Source organism: Tachypleus tridentatus, chromosome 1, assembly GCF_004210375.1.
Source record: "Tachypleus tridentatus isolate NWPU-2018 chromosome 1, ASM421037v1, whole genome shotgun sequence".
Lineage (NCBI taxonomy): Eukaryota > Metazoa > Arthropoda > Merostomata > Xiphosura > Limulidae > Tachypleus > Tachypleus tridentatus.
In genome coordinates, this window is record NC_134825.1 from 135,157,720 (window position 1) to 135,175,025 (window position 17,306).

General features: G+C 31.3%; 1 protein-coding gene across 9 annotated transcripts in view; it reads right to left on the reverse strand.

The window, feature by feature from the left end:
- Positions 1–16,058, reverse strand: part of LOC143224859 (ubiquitin carboxyl-terminal hydrolase 24-like) — a 277,830-nt gene extending 261,772 nt beyond the window's left edge. For 6 of the 9 annotated variants that reach the window (XR_013013468.1, XM_076453297.1, XM_076453262.1 and 3 more), the window contains exons 1-3: positions 15,908–16,057; positions 11,822–11,887; positions 1,001–1,290 (exon numbers count right to left, since the gene is read on the reverse strand). Coding sequence is in view for 8 of the 9 variants with exons in the window: in XM_076453297.1 (XP_076309412.1) it covers positions 1,001–1,237 (237 nt within the window). In the remaining variant the exon portion in view is untranslated. Of the gene's footprint in view, positions 1–1,000; positions 1,291–1,875; positions 1,917–11,821; positions 11,888–15,822; positions 15,873–15,907 lie in introns of those variants that run through there. The other 3 variants (XM_076453256.1, XM_076453271.1, XM_076453243.1) reach the window with 3 other exon arrangements.
- Positions 16,059–17,306: the final 1,248 nt, after the last annotated feature.

Here is a 17,306-nt window from a genome sequence, read left to right on the forward strand (position 1 = left end):
ACAGTAAAGTCTTTGAACTACTGACTGTGAAGTATAAAATCACAGTCTGCTCATAAATATAATTTGCTCTTATAATATTTATAAAATTACAGCAAAATTAAGGTTATGAATTTAATCAAGGTTGTTATTACAGCTCTTCTTTGATTCCACGAAATTTGAAATACAAACTGAAATTACTCTTAGTGAATTCTCTTCACAGGAAGCTCCTCTGTTTCAGCAGACACAAAATAAATATTTAGAACTAAAATACAATTAAACAATTAATTGAAGTTTAATAAATCAGCTCTGCTTGTGTTGATATACCCACAAATCAATGTCTGTTGTAGCCTTCTTGGACTTGTGTGCATATACAAACCTCTACAAGTATATGTTTACCTTTACCAATGAAGCAAATGTATAACTAGGTTTAAAAACTATCAAAACTTAGTTTTAGCAACTGAGTTTGAGTATACAAATATTTTTGGTGCTAAAGTAGTAATATTTTGAGATTTATGACAATCATTTTGGATTTTTTTCTCCATCTAGAAATCAATGATACCTGTGACCCATGACTGCAAAAATACTTGTACAATTGGCTCCATTAACTACTAAAGCCTAGTCTTGGCTACAAAATTTGTGTACAAGTCATTTGAATGGTAGGATATGGACATTTTTACACTTCATTTATTAAAAACTATGGTTTCACTAGTAAAGGCATCATCAGGTACCATGGTCATTAATAAATAAAGTTTTTGTGAAACATACAACTGTCTTTGGTTTTTTTCTCATGTGCTGTAATAATGGTTTCAACAAGCACTGAGAGTTTCATGTATCAATTATATAAAACAACAGGAAAATTTGAAACTTCCTTTATTATTTCCTTAAGGGTCTAAACTTGTCAAGATTTTGTTTCTAAAATTTGCTTGAAAAGCTTGAGGAATATTAAAATTCTACATAACGACATACACTATAATTGAAAAAATGCAACATATAATTTTACATTCAAGAATCTCAACACTACCTGAATATAGGGTGGTGGAGCACAACCTGAAACAACTAGACTTGAAGAAATACCAGTATCTCTCATTTCAACATCACGATCAGAGAACAGATAACTACTACTTCGTTCATTTGTAAGTATAGCAACAGCTTCATTAATGTCATTTTTGCTTAAACGCAGTGCTCTTCTAACTTCTTCGACATCAATAAATCCCATACTTTGAAGAGTACTGATGTGCTTTTCTTCTTCTTGATCCATATTGGTTAGCTACTCCCCAATAATAATAAAAAACAGAGACTAAGGTAGAAACCCTGCAATAATAAATTTAAAAAATTACAAGTTTTGTCATTAAAAAAAATTCACAAAAATGAAAATTAACTTCCTAATTTACAAATTAAATGATTCATACAAATCCAGTTCTTTTAGGATATTAGACTGAATAGATTTTACAAGTAAAATACACATACTAAGTTTACTTATGTTTTATCTAAGCACAGCATGTTACAGAATTTTAAAACATTGCATCATTATATAGTTAACCCTATGGGCTTGATATAATATATACAAGTTCATCTATGCCTTTGCTCACATTAAGCATTCGTACTACACCTTTTGATACAGCATGTGTATCTTCACAAAATAAGGTACACTTTTAGTACAAGTTTTTTGTAGACAAGAAATCAAATTTTTCAATGAAATATTTTACAAAAAATTCATTTGTGAAAACAGTCTGTTTCATTATTAGTCTGAGTGCAAAGCAATTTCATGTTATGATTAAGAAAACTATTCTTTGTCCCAACAATCTCAAATATTATTTGCATAATCTCTATACCCTCCTAAATAATTTCAAAAATTGGTTTTCAATAAGACTTTATACTTTATATTATTTTCTATACCTTAACTCTGTGGGATGTATGTCAACTGACCAGCCTTGTAACTGTCATAAAAAAAATTAGGAAACAATTATAAGTTATGCATCTTTCGTTCCAGAATGAATACATATTATAACATAAAAATACAAATGTTTAGTCTAAGTAGCTTAAGCCTCATAATGTAAAACATTTTTTATCATATTGACCTTCCAATCATGCCTACCTAGCATTGCATAATTTGCATTGACACAGTGCAGGTGCACTCATATTACACATCCAATGATATAAAACTTATCTTTAGCCTTCCTTATTTTGGCTGCATTTTAATGGACTAATATTTTGTAATATACAGTCACATTTCAGTTATTATACATTATGTATGTATACAGATCATTACTATTTAGAAATACATTATCAAACTTATTTTTCTCATAATATAAAATAATAAATTTAGAATTAAAGCAAACAATTATCTCTTCTTGCTATGACCTTCGAATTCAGTTGCTGCTGAACAAAGACTGCTAAGCCTCTTAAAACCATGCACATGGAGAATACCAAACAAATTGTTTTTAGGTTTTATTCATATAAGATGAATAACCATAAAATCATAAGTAACTATACCGATGCCACAAAATTTCACCATAATTTATTAAGCTTAGTAACTAAGATGTATTTAGATTTTAAAAATATGAAACTTCGAGCAGGTTAAAAACACAACCTACCTTCATGAAACCTTGGTTCAATAAAGCATGGTAGCCTTTTTACAGATTAAAATAGCTGAGAACTACAAAATTGACATTCTAAGCTATAGATTGGTTATTCACAGGTCATATAGTGTTGTAAGAGGATATAAAGAACCATTTGAAAAAATAGAAATAGAACGGGGCTACTGTGTTTGAATCAGTACATAGGCCACATCTCGGCAAAATAAATAGATACATATTACTTATTTTATGTGCTAGCTTGGTAATATTAGCAATTTGAGTTCCTAATCTGCACAAAATTATAGATTTAATATAATAAGATCACAAACATCTAATTTAAACAGTGCTGCATGCAACACACCACGATTCAATAAAATCTATTTTTAGATGTGTTCTTTTAGTATTCATTTTAAAATTAAGAAATTAACTCATTTATAACATTAAAGTTTGAATTACAATCTACAATTTGCTTTCAAAACTTAACATAAATTCATAAAATAGTAGTTCAATAAGATTTTGAATGCAAGTCAACAAATGCAATGACATGATATTTGACCTGTTACAAAATCATAATGTACTGTTTCAAAATCATTTTTTAAATTAATTTCTAGTTAATCAATATGTAAATTTATCAAAAAATAGTGGTTCATTACCAAATACAAGTTACTAATGATTACTTCGATAAACAGATGCTTTGTGAAAATCAGCTGCACTGTTTTTCTGAAAACAGTTCATTTTTACTAACATTTGAAATATTTAAGATTTTGTTTATTTGATAATAAATGTAAAAGTTTCACTTAAGAATTTATATAGTCTAATCCTATGTTACCAAAATTAAGTGCCCACTGTTATTTTGGTACTTATGGCAAGAAATCTCATATTATGATGTTTTTCAATATACTTTTGAGGTTCCTGTTGACTCGACAATCTTAAGATATTTTTAGACATTTTTATTTCAATAATTTCTGTGACTGTTAGAGAATGAAAAATATTGTTCACATTAACACACTGAAATGAGCTTTTCGTTGTTTGTGTTATGAAAATCATCAGATGTTATATATCTCCATTATGTTTTGTCTATCACATTCATATATATATATATACATTCCATTTATTAACTGGTGATTTACACACCTTGTGAAGACAAAGCCTGAAATATACAAAACAAATAACATAGGTTATCTAACCCAGTTGTTTTGTCTGGTGCACATCACCCACATCTATATAATGACATGTCTAGTATTTTATTAATATCACTTTGGAATTGGAATTGAGCCAATTATTGCATAATAAGGCAACAAACAGAAGCGACACAATTTCCTAATCATGGAAAACCGATTGTGAGAAACTAAAAATAACATCTCTGTAAGTATGCTTACAATTAAGACCTTGCACTTTTTTTTTTTATACAAAACACAAAATATTATTCACCACATAACAAAACAATCTATGTCTGTTTCTCATTTATTTACATAAGCTGATATACTGAAGGAAAGAAAAGTTAACAAACAATGGGCTGCCTATCATGAAGCACACCCATTTCTTTATGGGTCATACATTAGCAAATGGTTAATGACAGCCCCCTATCCTCAGAACTAATGCACACTGTGTTCTTGCTGGAGATTTTTGTGGACTTTTTCCCCCCCAAAGTTCTCAAAACAATACACCACGTGGCTCCTTGTTAGTGCTACATTGGAAGTTTCATGCTAAGTTCATCACTTCTTAGGAGTAAACTTTTTTTTTTTTTTTTACAGTGGTCATTTCTTAAGTTCAAACCAAGAAAATATTTGAACTCTTATTATTATTATTATTATTATTATTATTATTATTATTGTACTTCCAAAAGTGGAATGATTTACAATAAATTTATAGAAAGGTTAATTTGGAGTGTGGCTTCATTCTTACCACAACAAAGCCACATACAATATAGTACACAGCTAACTCTGTAATAACAATTTGCATACAAGTTGAATTTTTGATATGGATACTCTAAGAGCAACAAGCATTTTTGCAATGTGAACAATGAGTTTATGCATCATAATACATACTATGACACTTCTCAGCATACACTATGTGTATGTAGCCCACATTACATTACACAAAGGCCTTACAGAAATGCTGGATTACAAATGAAAATTTTCAGTGTCCTTTATTTCACTTTTGATTGGAATACTTTATTTAGTTTAGTTCAAAATGTGTCACATGATAACAAAAGTTTTCAAACTTACAGCTAAAGTGAATGATGAAATTAGGCAATGAAATTCAACAATTTGTCTCTCACAATGGTTACATAACATTATGTGCCAACCATGTATTGATCACAAGGTCAATCCCCAGTTTTATTTTTCACTTGTTTAAAAAAAAATGGGAAGAAGATCATGTACTCTTTGTATGGCACATTTATTGATAATTTCATCCATGTTAAATCTAATGAATCTTCAAAGTACATTCTCTGTAATCATTACAATTATTAAGGTTAAACAGTCAACAATACTACACAATGACATCAACTTTACTGTACATAATCAAAATGGGGTCATTTGTACACTGTAATAATTGGCAATCAGTGATTTCCAATTGTGACATGATCAGAATAACAGTAAGCACATCATGTCATTATTCTTCAACCAACACAGCTATCTTGTCCCACAAATGTACTAGCTAACTCTTTGGATTCATACCTATGTAAATTCTAATAACCTGCACAGTCCTCCACTAGACTTCCGATGCTCAAGAAACTGTGCACTGGTTTTTAAAAAAGGTGCAGAGGCTGTCATATCAGCTATCTCTTGATAGTTTGTATCAGTTATTATTATTATTAATCTTCCATCTGTTACAGTGACAGTTTGAATATCATTTGTGTCTAACAGTCCTGAACTGCAAAATGAAAATTCCCGTAACTAGTGACCAAGAAAACACAACTGAGGTAGAGAATTTTTCCTTTATGTTCTTCACATCTTTAAAAGCCCAACTCCCATTGCATCAGTGATATATCCAAGCCAGACCCAGTTATTCAACTGATACCACAGTGACTTCACCACAATGCCTTTTAATACCTGCTACTGTGAAACCAGTAGATGACACTTCAATCAAGCAATAGAACCATTGCAGACCCTGTTTGGGAGAAATGGTTTCTTTCTCTGCTTCAGCATATTTTGAAATTACTAATTCAAACTGCTCTGCCACAAAAATTGCCTCCTTCAAAAAGAAGACATCTCTGAGACCACACTGTTTTGCTTGACAACCTTCCCCTCCATTAAATATAGCAATACATATCTCTTCAGAATTCAAGGAAGCATGCTTAGAAATACCCTCCCATTCAACCTCCTAATATCAAAAGTCCTTTGACTTTGAACTCAATTTTATAGATTAGTGAATTCTTAACAGGATTGGAAATGAGTACAAATAATTAAAAACTGCATCTCGTCATCAAGTCATTCTTTGTTTTAGTGCTTTCTATAGCATAAAGCACTAAATCATTCATACATCACATCAAAAATGCCCGCGTCCAAGGGTACATTCATTTCAGGAAATAATTTGTTTGTTTCAAAACATAAACACTGCTCAACTTGTGTATTTCAGAGAATTAGCAAAGCATAATAATGTATTGTGGCTAGGACAGTAACTCAGGTCATATAATAAGTTAAAATTAGTTATGTATGGTACTGAACAGAAGAGACAGGTGCAGAGATAAATCATCCCTATCTCAAAGAGAATACAAAACCCATCTGGCTGGCATAGCCACTATAAATAGTTTAGTTCTTAGTTTGGGAGTAACCTGTACTACACTGACAGATTAACATCCAAGTCACATTCTGAAGAAGGTGTGCATATACTTGGTTTCATATGAGAGAGTTTACATCACATGAAAAGGGACTCTATACTGACCTTCCCACTGACTCAGGACTGAGCAAGCAAGGGTTCTCCCACTTCACTAGAAGAAACATAAGAAAGGAAGTCACACTGAAGAGAACACCAGAGGTATGAAGACTGAAGAGGAATCAACTCATCTCCATAAGGTCCAACACTGACACACTGAGCTAAGATTTACAAAGAATAGACAAGAGGTGCCAGCCAGGTTTAAGGGAAAGATCAAACCTACTGCTGTCATTTTCTCTTTCTTTTTCGTGTGAAGAACAACTTGAAAGTTAAAATACAAATAATGCCAAAGAAATCAGAAACCCTATCTTAAAAGTGGGCAGTCAGTGGTACAGATGGGTTTAATATCATGTCTTATCCCCTGTTTGATGCAGATTTTGAAAGAGAGCCACACCGTGGCATCCATTGCCTAACTCTCTCCAGTATATAGAAATACTAAAGTAATAAAACAGTTGTGGAAGGTCCCTCAAAAATAACAATCAATAACTCACCTCTTTAGGGAAGCCTCTGCAAAGTTAAAAGAAAGGCAACTAGAGGGAGACAAACAAGAAGAATATGGTGTAACTTAGGTGACCAAACAGTGTTAAAAATCATCCTCATCCACAAAACCTTGTAAAGTTTTTACCACTGAAGATAAGAGAAGCTATGCAACAAAGAAATTCATGGGAAGTGAAAGGAAAAAAAGGAACATCTCAAGGATGTTGATACAGATAAACTGTTTCTTTAAAGACCAGACCCCAGAAAAGTATGCAGAAGTACAGAACTGTACACCATCAGGACACAAATGCATCTTAAAAACAGATGCAAGTCCAAGCAAAACAAGGAAAAAAAGAATTCATAAGTTTGATGTGGGGTTAATTAAGTCATTGTGATACTGAGAGTTGAAATTCTCAACACAAGAGAAGACACAAAAATCTTAGAATACAATTCATATTGGCATATGCAAAAAAGAACAAAAGACTTAAGACAGAATTTCTTGTGCACAAGGAAATGAAGACACAAAAGCTTTAGTAACTAGAATCTCTATGTTTGGAAAACATATTGGAGAAGGCTGAGTCTATTGTAAAATTAGTTGAAAAAGACTCCCAAGTGATTCAAATGCTTGGTGATGATCATAATTGACTTAGAGAGCTTCTCCAGTCAACACAAACAAAATAATACCTGAAGGAAAAGGCAAATCACAGTCAAGAATGCTTGTGTGGATAAGATAAAAAGTCAGTTTATCCATATACTAGTGAAAATGTAAACCTAATAAATGTGATCCCTATGCAAATATCTCCAGGAACCAACTGAAAAAAACAAATCAACAATACAGCACAATTAGTAAACCTGAAGGGCCCAAGACTAAAAAGGCTGATTGATTTTGCCAAACGAGAAGCATGTGAGCTGAACATGTGATCATGATCTGTTCACATACTAATAGATCTGCCAGTTCCTCAAAACTATTGTCCCATTTGGCCATGTCAGTCCATCTGGTGAAGTATCACCACAGATGTGTTACAAACAGAAATACAGTTTCTCCAGTGTCAGATTTGACTTCTTTCAACTTCCAGCAAAAACCTTAAGTTAATATCATTTCAGCAAAGCCACTTTTAATTTATCATAGTCCATGGCATCTTCTGATGTTATGCCTGCATGTACTTTGTAGGCCTTTTCCTGTGAGAAGTGGGCTGAGACAGATTGTCCAGTTACCTCTGTCCAAGTTCTGACTTTGGTCAGATCTTTCATATCTCTCCAGGAAAGCATCTATTTCATCTTTTTGATCATCAAATTTGGATAACTTGGTCAGGTGACTCTTTTGTTATTCTTAGATCCTTTTTACCTTCAGCTGGATGAGCTTTGCTATCTCAAATTATGCTCTCATTCTTTCCATTTCTAGTCTATCCTCTCTCTATCTCTTTCATCTATATTTAATTCTTGTTGTTGAACACACTCTCATAGTTTGCCATCTTTTAACCCAAGACACTCCTCTTTCTAACCATTTATCGAAATTTGACATGGTTATATGGTTCAATTGTAATTTCCATACTATTTGCACTACTGCTACAGTTATACATATACAGGCCTACCAGTTTCTACCATTGTTCATGTTTTCTTCTACCACCATTTCTCATTGTATAATCCAAGCTGTGGCTCATTAAATGTCAATTCAATTGCTTCTGAATTCAGTTGATAATAAGCCAAGCTATTTTTCTCTATTTTTATACAATTGCATTCATATATAATTAACTTACACTATCGTATACATTAATGTATCCTGAACTTCCAATAATCTCCAACTTTTTGTACTTCCAAAAATCATCTCCCTTTAGTCAAAGTATACACAGGCAGGTTCAATTAGATTAGAACACATTTTGACAAGACAAATGATTCTCATCTCTTTCAAACTGTTAATCTCACTCTAACATATCAACTGTTAAGCTATTCACACCTATGATGGTTAACTATGTTTTCTATTTTTTTTATGACCAAACTTCTCTTTAACATGAATTTACTTTTACTTAGCCCCTTAATAATACTACCTACACTGAACTGTCTGTTATATATGACAGTGGAATAAGGCAGCCTGACAACCCACAATCGAGGTGACAAAACACCCCTAGCTGAACAGTCAAGTGAGAAAATTCATAACATGAGGACAAATGGGTTGAGCAGGGGCAAACCTTGGACCCAAAGGCCAATGACAAAAAAATGTTTCACTTACATTAATAAATACCCCTAACTTTGTTACAACGGGAAGGTTGTGTAGAACAAAATGTTGACTTCCAATTATGATTTTTGTTTCTTATTAATTATATAACTGAAAATTTAGTAGTATAAATCTTGTAATTTGTGACTGTGGAATCCAATGATGTATGAATTTTTGTCTTATTTTCATTATTTTAAAATCATCAGAATACCCTACTAAAAGTATTTAAATCATAGCTAAACATTAATTTGCTAAAAAAGAATACATTTTACTTGATATTTACCTCTTTCTTAATTACCTCAAAATTTTAAGGCCAGTTAATATTTTTTTAACCACTGAATTTATAGAAACAATGCCATACAAGAAACTTTATATTACAGATTACATAATGTATAAACCAATACTTAAATACATCTGACCCAACTGAGCCAACATTATGTTAAAAAATTATGAAAGCGAAATGTATAAAGGTTGCTTTACATCAAATCATCATACCAATCCATGTATATTCAAAAGGTGCTAAAACCAATGTCTCATAAATCCTTTACACATAAAGAACACCATCTATGAAATCACAATTGTTTGTTTGTTTCTGAATTTTGTGCAAAGCTACACGAGGGCTATCTGTGGTAGCCGTCCCTAATTTAGCAGTGTAAGACTAGAGGGAAGGCAGCATTTCATCACCAACCACTGCCAACTCTTGGGCTAGTCTTTTACCAGAGAATAGTGGGATTGACCATTACATTATAACACCCCCATGGCTGAAAGGGTGAGCATGTTTGGTGCGATGAGAATTCGAACCCACAATCCTCAGACTACAGGTCGAACACCTTAACCCACTTGGCCATGATGGGCCGTAAAATGACAAATACATTTTTCAACTACACATACACAAGTAATCCAGTCACCCTAAACAAAAATATTTTTGTGCCATTGCAAATCATGTCAACAAAAGTCACTGCTGAAAATTACATCACTGCATACAGCATAATTAATGACACACCCTATCGATCAAAACTTTAGCAATTTGTGACAACTCTCTTGAATCTCTAAGAAATTTCTTCTAATTGAATCCAAACACCTTTCATCAACCTTTTAACAATGGGTACCTGTTTAAATAATTTTCTTCACAAATCACCATGTTTTGTTCAAAATTTAATGAAACACCTCTAATATCAATTTAATTATATTATCATTATAATGCATATTATGATTCAAAGTTTTGTGTTATCTACGTTTTAAGTCCATTACTTCAAAAAATACCTTTAAAATGTTAATTAAAATTTCAGATAACTGTCATGTGATCAACAAGTTATGAAAACAACTTTGGCACTCTGTATCTTCAATAATACAATGGCAAAATGTAGATGTATAACTACTATAAGATGCTTGCATAACCTTTTGACTCCTTTATTTCAAACTTCTGTGAATAAATGCATTTAAACCAAGTATTAATTTTTCAACCCCTGACAGTTACCATGTCTACCTCCAACAGATTTCTTTGAGTTTTGCCTACTACACATTGATATCACATGTATATGTGTGCAGTCATCAGAAAGAGCTCAGCTTGCACTGTAATCCTATGGTGGGTATTTTGAAATTGGCATGCAGCTGTCATCATGGAGTACATGTTACTAACTGTAGTATTGTTGGCTTGATCAATTATAGCATCTAAAATTCTTTCACACCTAAATATCGTATAGTTAGACATCCAGTTTAAACTGTATTTGGGTCTTAAAATTATATTTTAGCTTATTATGCATTATTTATGTAATAAGACTATTTTGAAATATGCCACATAACATTACACAGTGAATAAACATTTTGCCAAAAGTTGCACATCTGACAAAGACACCATAATATGCTCCAAGAGCACTGTTAACTTGTTACAAAATTAATGTGGTATAGGATAAGAAAGAAAAATAAAGCATTAAAAGTTAAATATATGTTAAAATCACCTAAAATTACAAATTTAAAAAAGGAAAACCCTATTCTACAAAAAAATTAAAAAGATACATATTTTATTTCATTGCAGTGTATATTCAAAATGAAAAATAAAATATAAACATTTACCTCAAAAAATATTTCTAATATCCTTTTAGGAAGTTCTAGAGATTATGTAAATGAAATATGACAACTATAAAACAAAAGAAAATATTTTTAGACTCAAAATGAAAATCAACTTGCAGTTGAACTACTTTAATAATTTGAGGGCAAATAATTACTATAGATGTTTTTGTTAGAATGGCATACAAAATACTTTAACAAAATCTCATGAGGGTTTGTGAGGAATGTTCAGAGTTACTGTAAGTTTGTTTTGCATAAATGTCCTTCTCCAGTCAAAGTGATGTAAATGAGATCATCTACTGAAGAAAAGGTTAACAGATACAATGCCTGACCTTTACAAAACCATTACCATTTCATGAAATATTTATTTTTCAGTTCATTTTTTAATATTTATGATCATTAACTCTTAATCTGTTCAGAAATAGTTTTAGCATTCTTCACAGTGCACCATTCCAATATATTGTTGTAATTTTATTTATTTTTTCAGTTACTATAATTTAAAATCAGTTTTGTAATCCGTCATCTTTACAGACCCTAAAAAAGGTGTAACCCAAAATGTCTAGCAGAAAAAAAAAACTCTTAATTGAATTATAATTATACTATTTTTTATGATCCAGCATTAAGGACTTACCCTGCATCAAACTGATTTTCTAATATGAACTATTAAGGAATGAGAGGAATACTTTCTGCAGGCTGTCTGAAATATTTAAAATGAGATTACAATCAATTATTTTTATTAAAATGTAAAATATAAATATGATATATTATAAAATATCACAAAAAGAGGTAGATTTCAATTTGATGATCCAAATACTTTCTTTTAGCTCAATTCACACTCATGCATAAACAAATGTCAGGTTCAACAGATATTTGTTAGTAAACAAAGCATAGGACAGAATGATTCTCATAATATACCAATATACCAAATCACTGATACATACAATACAAGCAGAGCCCAATTTTAACAGTCGTCCAGAATGACTAAAATGTTCCTCAGACAACCAACTTAAACCTCCATATTGTCTGATGAATGACAGCACCCTGGAATAGACCCTTACTTAAAACAGCATTGCAGTTTATTGTATACTTATCTATGCCAATACAACACTCTAATGTAATGTTGACTCTGATCCTTAAATCATCAGTAAATTCAATGACTGCAAATTTGAAAATCTAAACCCCCACAAAAATATCTTGTGGTCCATTTTTTGTTTTAAAATGATTGTTTTTTGTATGAGAGAGTGCATTTTTGTGATTGGCTAATTATGCCATTTTAAATCACTAAACTTTCTATCCTAGACAAGCTGCACCTCTGTGCTACTTTATGCACATACATTTTGTATGGAATTCAACTAAGTGTTAATGGCTGTGTGTCATAACACAATACAGTGCATTCAGCATAGTTAGTTTCATTAATACACATTATATTACACTATATTTGTGTGTATGTATATTGGCAGGTGGGAACTCACTATGAAATTAATCACTAGTAACACAAATATTTGGAGATATCAATTTCTAGTGTACTTGTTTACAACAATAAAACTGATGTGGCAATATTAACTTCTTAATGACAAACCTTTGGTAGGTACTAAAACAAATTTACAAAATAAGGCTCAGAATTTTCACCATTAATCATTATATTTGAAACCTTAAACCCCTTTTGTATAGGCCTAAGGTTAATGTTAGATATGACCCATCAAGTTTAAGAAATATTAAAGGCCTAGCTACCACAAGAAAAGTGGAAAACTCACAAATTACACAAAACATAATAATGATAACTGCAAACAAAATTTTATTAAAGTTGTGATAAGTATGAAACAGAATAATAACAAATAAAATAAGGCTAGCTTTGTCTCTCTCCTGGCCAATACAAATTACTAATATGAATGAAAATGTTACCAGTAATATATGTAAAAAACGAGTGATAGATAATTTTAAAAATCAACATTAAAAATGATAATTATTAAAAGAAATGAAAATTGTGAACTATTACTTATAAAAAGTCAATCTTGATATCTGGATTATATCTAACAAGAACTTGCTGCCATTTGTCATCTTTATATTTCCTTTTGAGTAATAGTAATAAATTTAACATAAATTAAGATTTAAGTAGTTTCATACTGAAAATTTAATTAGGCAGTTTTAAAACCTAGTTTAAGAAAGCAGTTTTTTAAATATATGTCACTATTAATGTTATATATTTTTTTTGTTTACATTGGAAGTGAAATTACCTAGACCTGAATGAAAATTCACATCAGAAGTGTATGTACATGTGAGCACTCACACACTGTACATATACTACAGTACAGTAAGTAATACACGTGAATGTTCCAAGGCAAATGTAGTCTCAGTATCGGCTGTAACTGGCAGGCAGGCCAAGATAATTGGAATGAAACAACTGAATGTAATTGGCCAAGATTGCTGTTCTGTTTAAAAGTTTTATATGTCACTGACCTCTACACAGATTCCTTATATCTAATAAGTAACCTATGGCTACCATTGGTTGAATCTACAGGAAATCTCTCTATCCATTAAAAACAGATAAACATACCAATCCTAATATTATACACATTTCACCTTAATACTTTAAAAGACCAACCAACATCATACCCACACTGATCTGAAGACAAAAGGCAGAAGACTTTTGAAATGTTGTTCTCTACACTTGTGTTTCTACAACAACCGTCATCCTTTAACTAAGTTCCATCATGAATACTCTGCCTAAACAATCTATCAGACAGAAGCTACTGACTACCCGTTTCCTTAAGATACTACGTAATATTACCGTAGTTTGAGCTTATTTTTTCCAATGTAATAAAACTTGCTGGAAAATAAGGCACAAAATTTGTTGAATAAACATTCAAAACTCCCAACTAAATGTTAATTGTACTTTTTGTAAATAAGATATAAAAATATAAAAATTCTTGTAAATGTGTCTTTTTTTTAAGGGTATTAATACATCAATATTTTTGTAATTGGATCTTCCTTGAGGGTATATATATTTATTGACAATCAACAGAGCCTTTCAAACAACCTCTTTGTGTGCAATAGAGATTTTACATAAAATACTCCAAAGGAACTCCTAATACATATATATAAAGAATATTCAGTGACATAAAGTTGCTCAAACATTCAATCTTCTGATCAACAATCTACAATCAAGTCAGGAATCCAACATATTTTACAGCTCCCAGCAACAAAAGTGTGTGAATGCAAAAATCTCAGTCATGAATATATAAAACCTGTGTAAATAAAATACAAATTACAGTATACCAAAAAAACTAATAAAATATCAACAGTAATAATACAAAACTGAATTTGCATAATTTATTTTGAGGCAACTTTACTCCCATTACTCTACTTTATTCTGGCTTGTCACATTGGGTCCAGAAGCATTTTCTATTTGAAAACAAACAAACAAACAAACAAAAACTTTCAAAACATTTAAAATTCTTTTTAGCCATTCAATTTGTAGAAACAGGGCCATACAAAAGCTGTGATACAGATTACATAATGCACAAACCAATGCATAGGTATGTCTTACCAAGCTGAACTGATAGAATGTCAGAAAATGATGGTTGGAAATTGTAAACAACTTGCTTATGTCATATCACTGAGCATAAACAGACTATACTGTCCTGACAATAGACTACTATATAAAATCAATGGGTGTGGCTACAGCATAAGAACATGTACTACAATAATCTATGATAAAAGTGGTATAAATGACCTACAAATTACATCATGATGTGATGTAGAACAAATTGGTATGTATCTGTCCATCACAGTAATTAAAGTTTACAACCAATACGATTATATAATCTCTTCTATAGACATGCTCATATTTCATTACTAGCATTTGGTTATTGAGAAGTATCATTTACCATTCATATAATATTAATCTACACATACAGGTTTAGAAGAGGGAATTTATTGGGACTAAATTTTATCTTGCCTTTACCTATTAATATGATATAAATCACTGACACTTTATTAACACTGTTCCAATGGGAAAGTCACAAGGAGTGAAAAGTTGATTTACAAGTATGGTTATCAACTGTTTTTCCTTAATTTTAGTTGCATAATGAATTTCCAATGTAAATTTAATAATTTATTAATATGTGGCCACAACACTCTAAGCCAAGCACTTTATACATTGTATTAACTACTGTGCCTGATCATGATGTTAACATGGACTTAACTGATCTAATAATGATAATGATGTTTTAATAATTCAACTTTAATTATATTTACTTCAGTTTTCATTTCTACACTGTTTTTCACACTTTGTTATTCTTAGGTTCCTCCTCCTAAAACCTAAAAATCAATTTGATGCAATATCTTACATGTAATATTTACAATTACTGAACTACAATAATGAAATGTCGTTTGCTAAAATTAACAATATAAAAGGTATAACATATTCTTCCAAAGAGCAACTGAAATTGCCAGAATAAATTTTAAGCACTTTCTTCAACTGCAATTATTTGATGAAATACAATATAATGTAAACTATAATCACAAGAACACTTTACTTAATGAAATAATCTATTTAGGCTTATCGTCCTTAGGCCTAACTTATCTTGTAACTTATATTTAATTCTATAGGAAATAAAATTTTTCACTTACAATCCCCTAATGTAAATAACTAAACATTTAAACTATAACTGTACGTATAAAACTGTCTTTAATATTATTATGAAAACTTGCTTACTTGAAATATACTTAACAGTAGCATATCGTAATTTCCTAGTCGTATTATACACATGCACATGTAACTGTGAGACACATTTCAAAACATTTATATGCTCCGTCTAGTGCATGGTAGTGATATTACAAAAAAAAAATTAAGTTACGTTCTTAAATACGAGGGCTGACTGTTGCTTGTTTGTAACTAAGCACAGAGTCATGCAGTGAGCTACATGTGCCCTGTCTACCACGGGTATCGAAACCCGGTTTCTAGTGGTATGAGTCCGGAGACATTCCACCTGGTAACTAGGGGGAAAATGTTAAAATATTTTTTTAAATTGTTATAAAAATATTAAAATCATTCAGCTTCTCTCCTCCTACCTGCCCCCAGTGGCTCAGCGGAATGTCTGCGGACTTACAACACTAAAAACTGGGTTTCGATACCCGTGGTGGGCAGAGCACAGATAGCCCATTGTGTAGCTTTGTGCTTAATTCAAAAACAGCAAAACAACAACATCCCCCTACCTTTAATTTACAGAATCAAATTGTTCACTTCTATTATTAACAAAAATTACTATAATTATTTGTTAAGTAAAACGGCATTATTAAACAGTTAATAAATGGCGTCGCGATAAAAGTAAGAAACAACAAAAGTGTCACATTTCTCGAGAAATCAACAACAAAAAATGCAATAATAATGCTGTTGGTTTTGAGATATGAAAAATTATTCAGTGATGGAGATTATATTGAAGAATGAAGGTTAGGATGTGCTCCTCTCAATTTTGACAGTTTTTCAGAAAAGGCAAATTAAGAATTTGCCAGTGAGTAAAAATACAGTAAAAGATAGAATGTTAAAAATACAAATAAGCACAGCAGAATAGCTAACGAAAGATATTGGATCGTGCAAATTATTTTCTATTTGTCTTGATGAGAAAAACTAATGTTACATCGTCAGCTAGGTTAGCCATTATTGTTCAGTTTTGTAGGGATGATGAAATATGCGAATAATTAGTTAACTTGGTAACTTTACTTGAACATACTACAGGGGTCGAAATATGTAAAACAGTTACAAATGAACTAACTAATAAATAACTTGACTTTCCAAAAATAGTTTCCATAACAACTAATGGTGCAAGTCAATATTGTTGACAGAGAAGCAGATTTTGTAAAAGTGTTTACAAAATATATTGTACAGCCAGTCGTAGGCTTTCTATGAGTTATACACGAGAAGGCTTTGTGTGCAAATGCTGGCCTTAAAGAACTTGAACTGATTTCATTTCTGCGCGTGTTTTGAAGAAAATACAAATTCAGAATTACTGAGTAAGATGAATGCGGTGTGAAAGGGGCTACTTAGGTACAATTACATTCGTTGGCTAAGTCGATGGTCTGTTCTTAAACGATTTGTTCAATATTTGGATAATGTT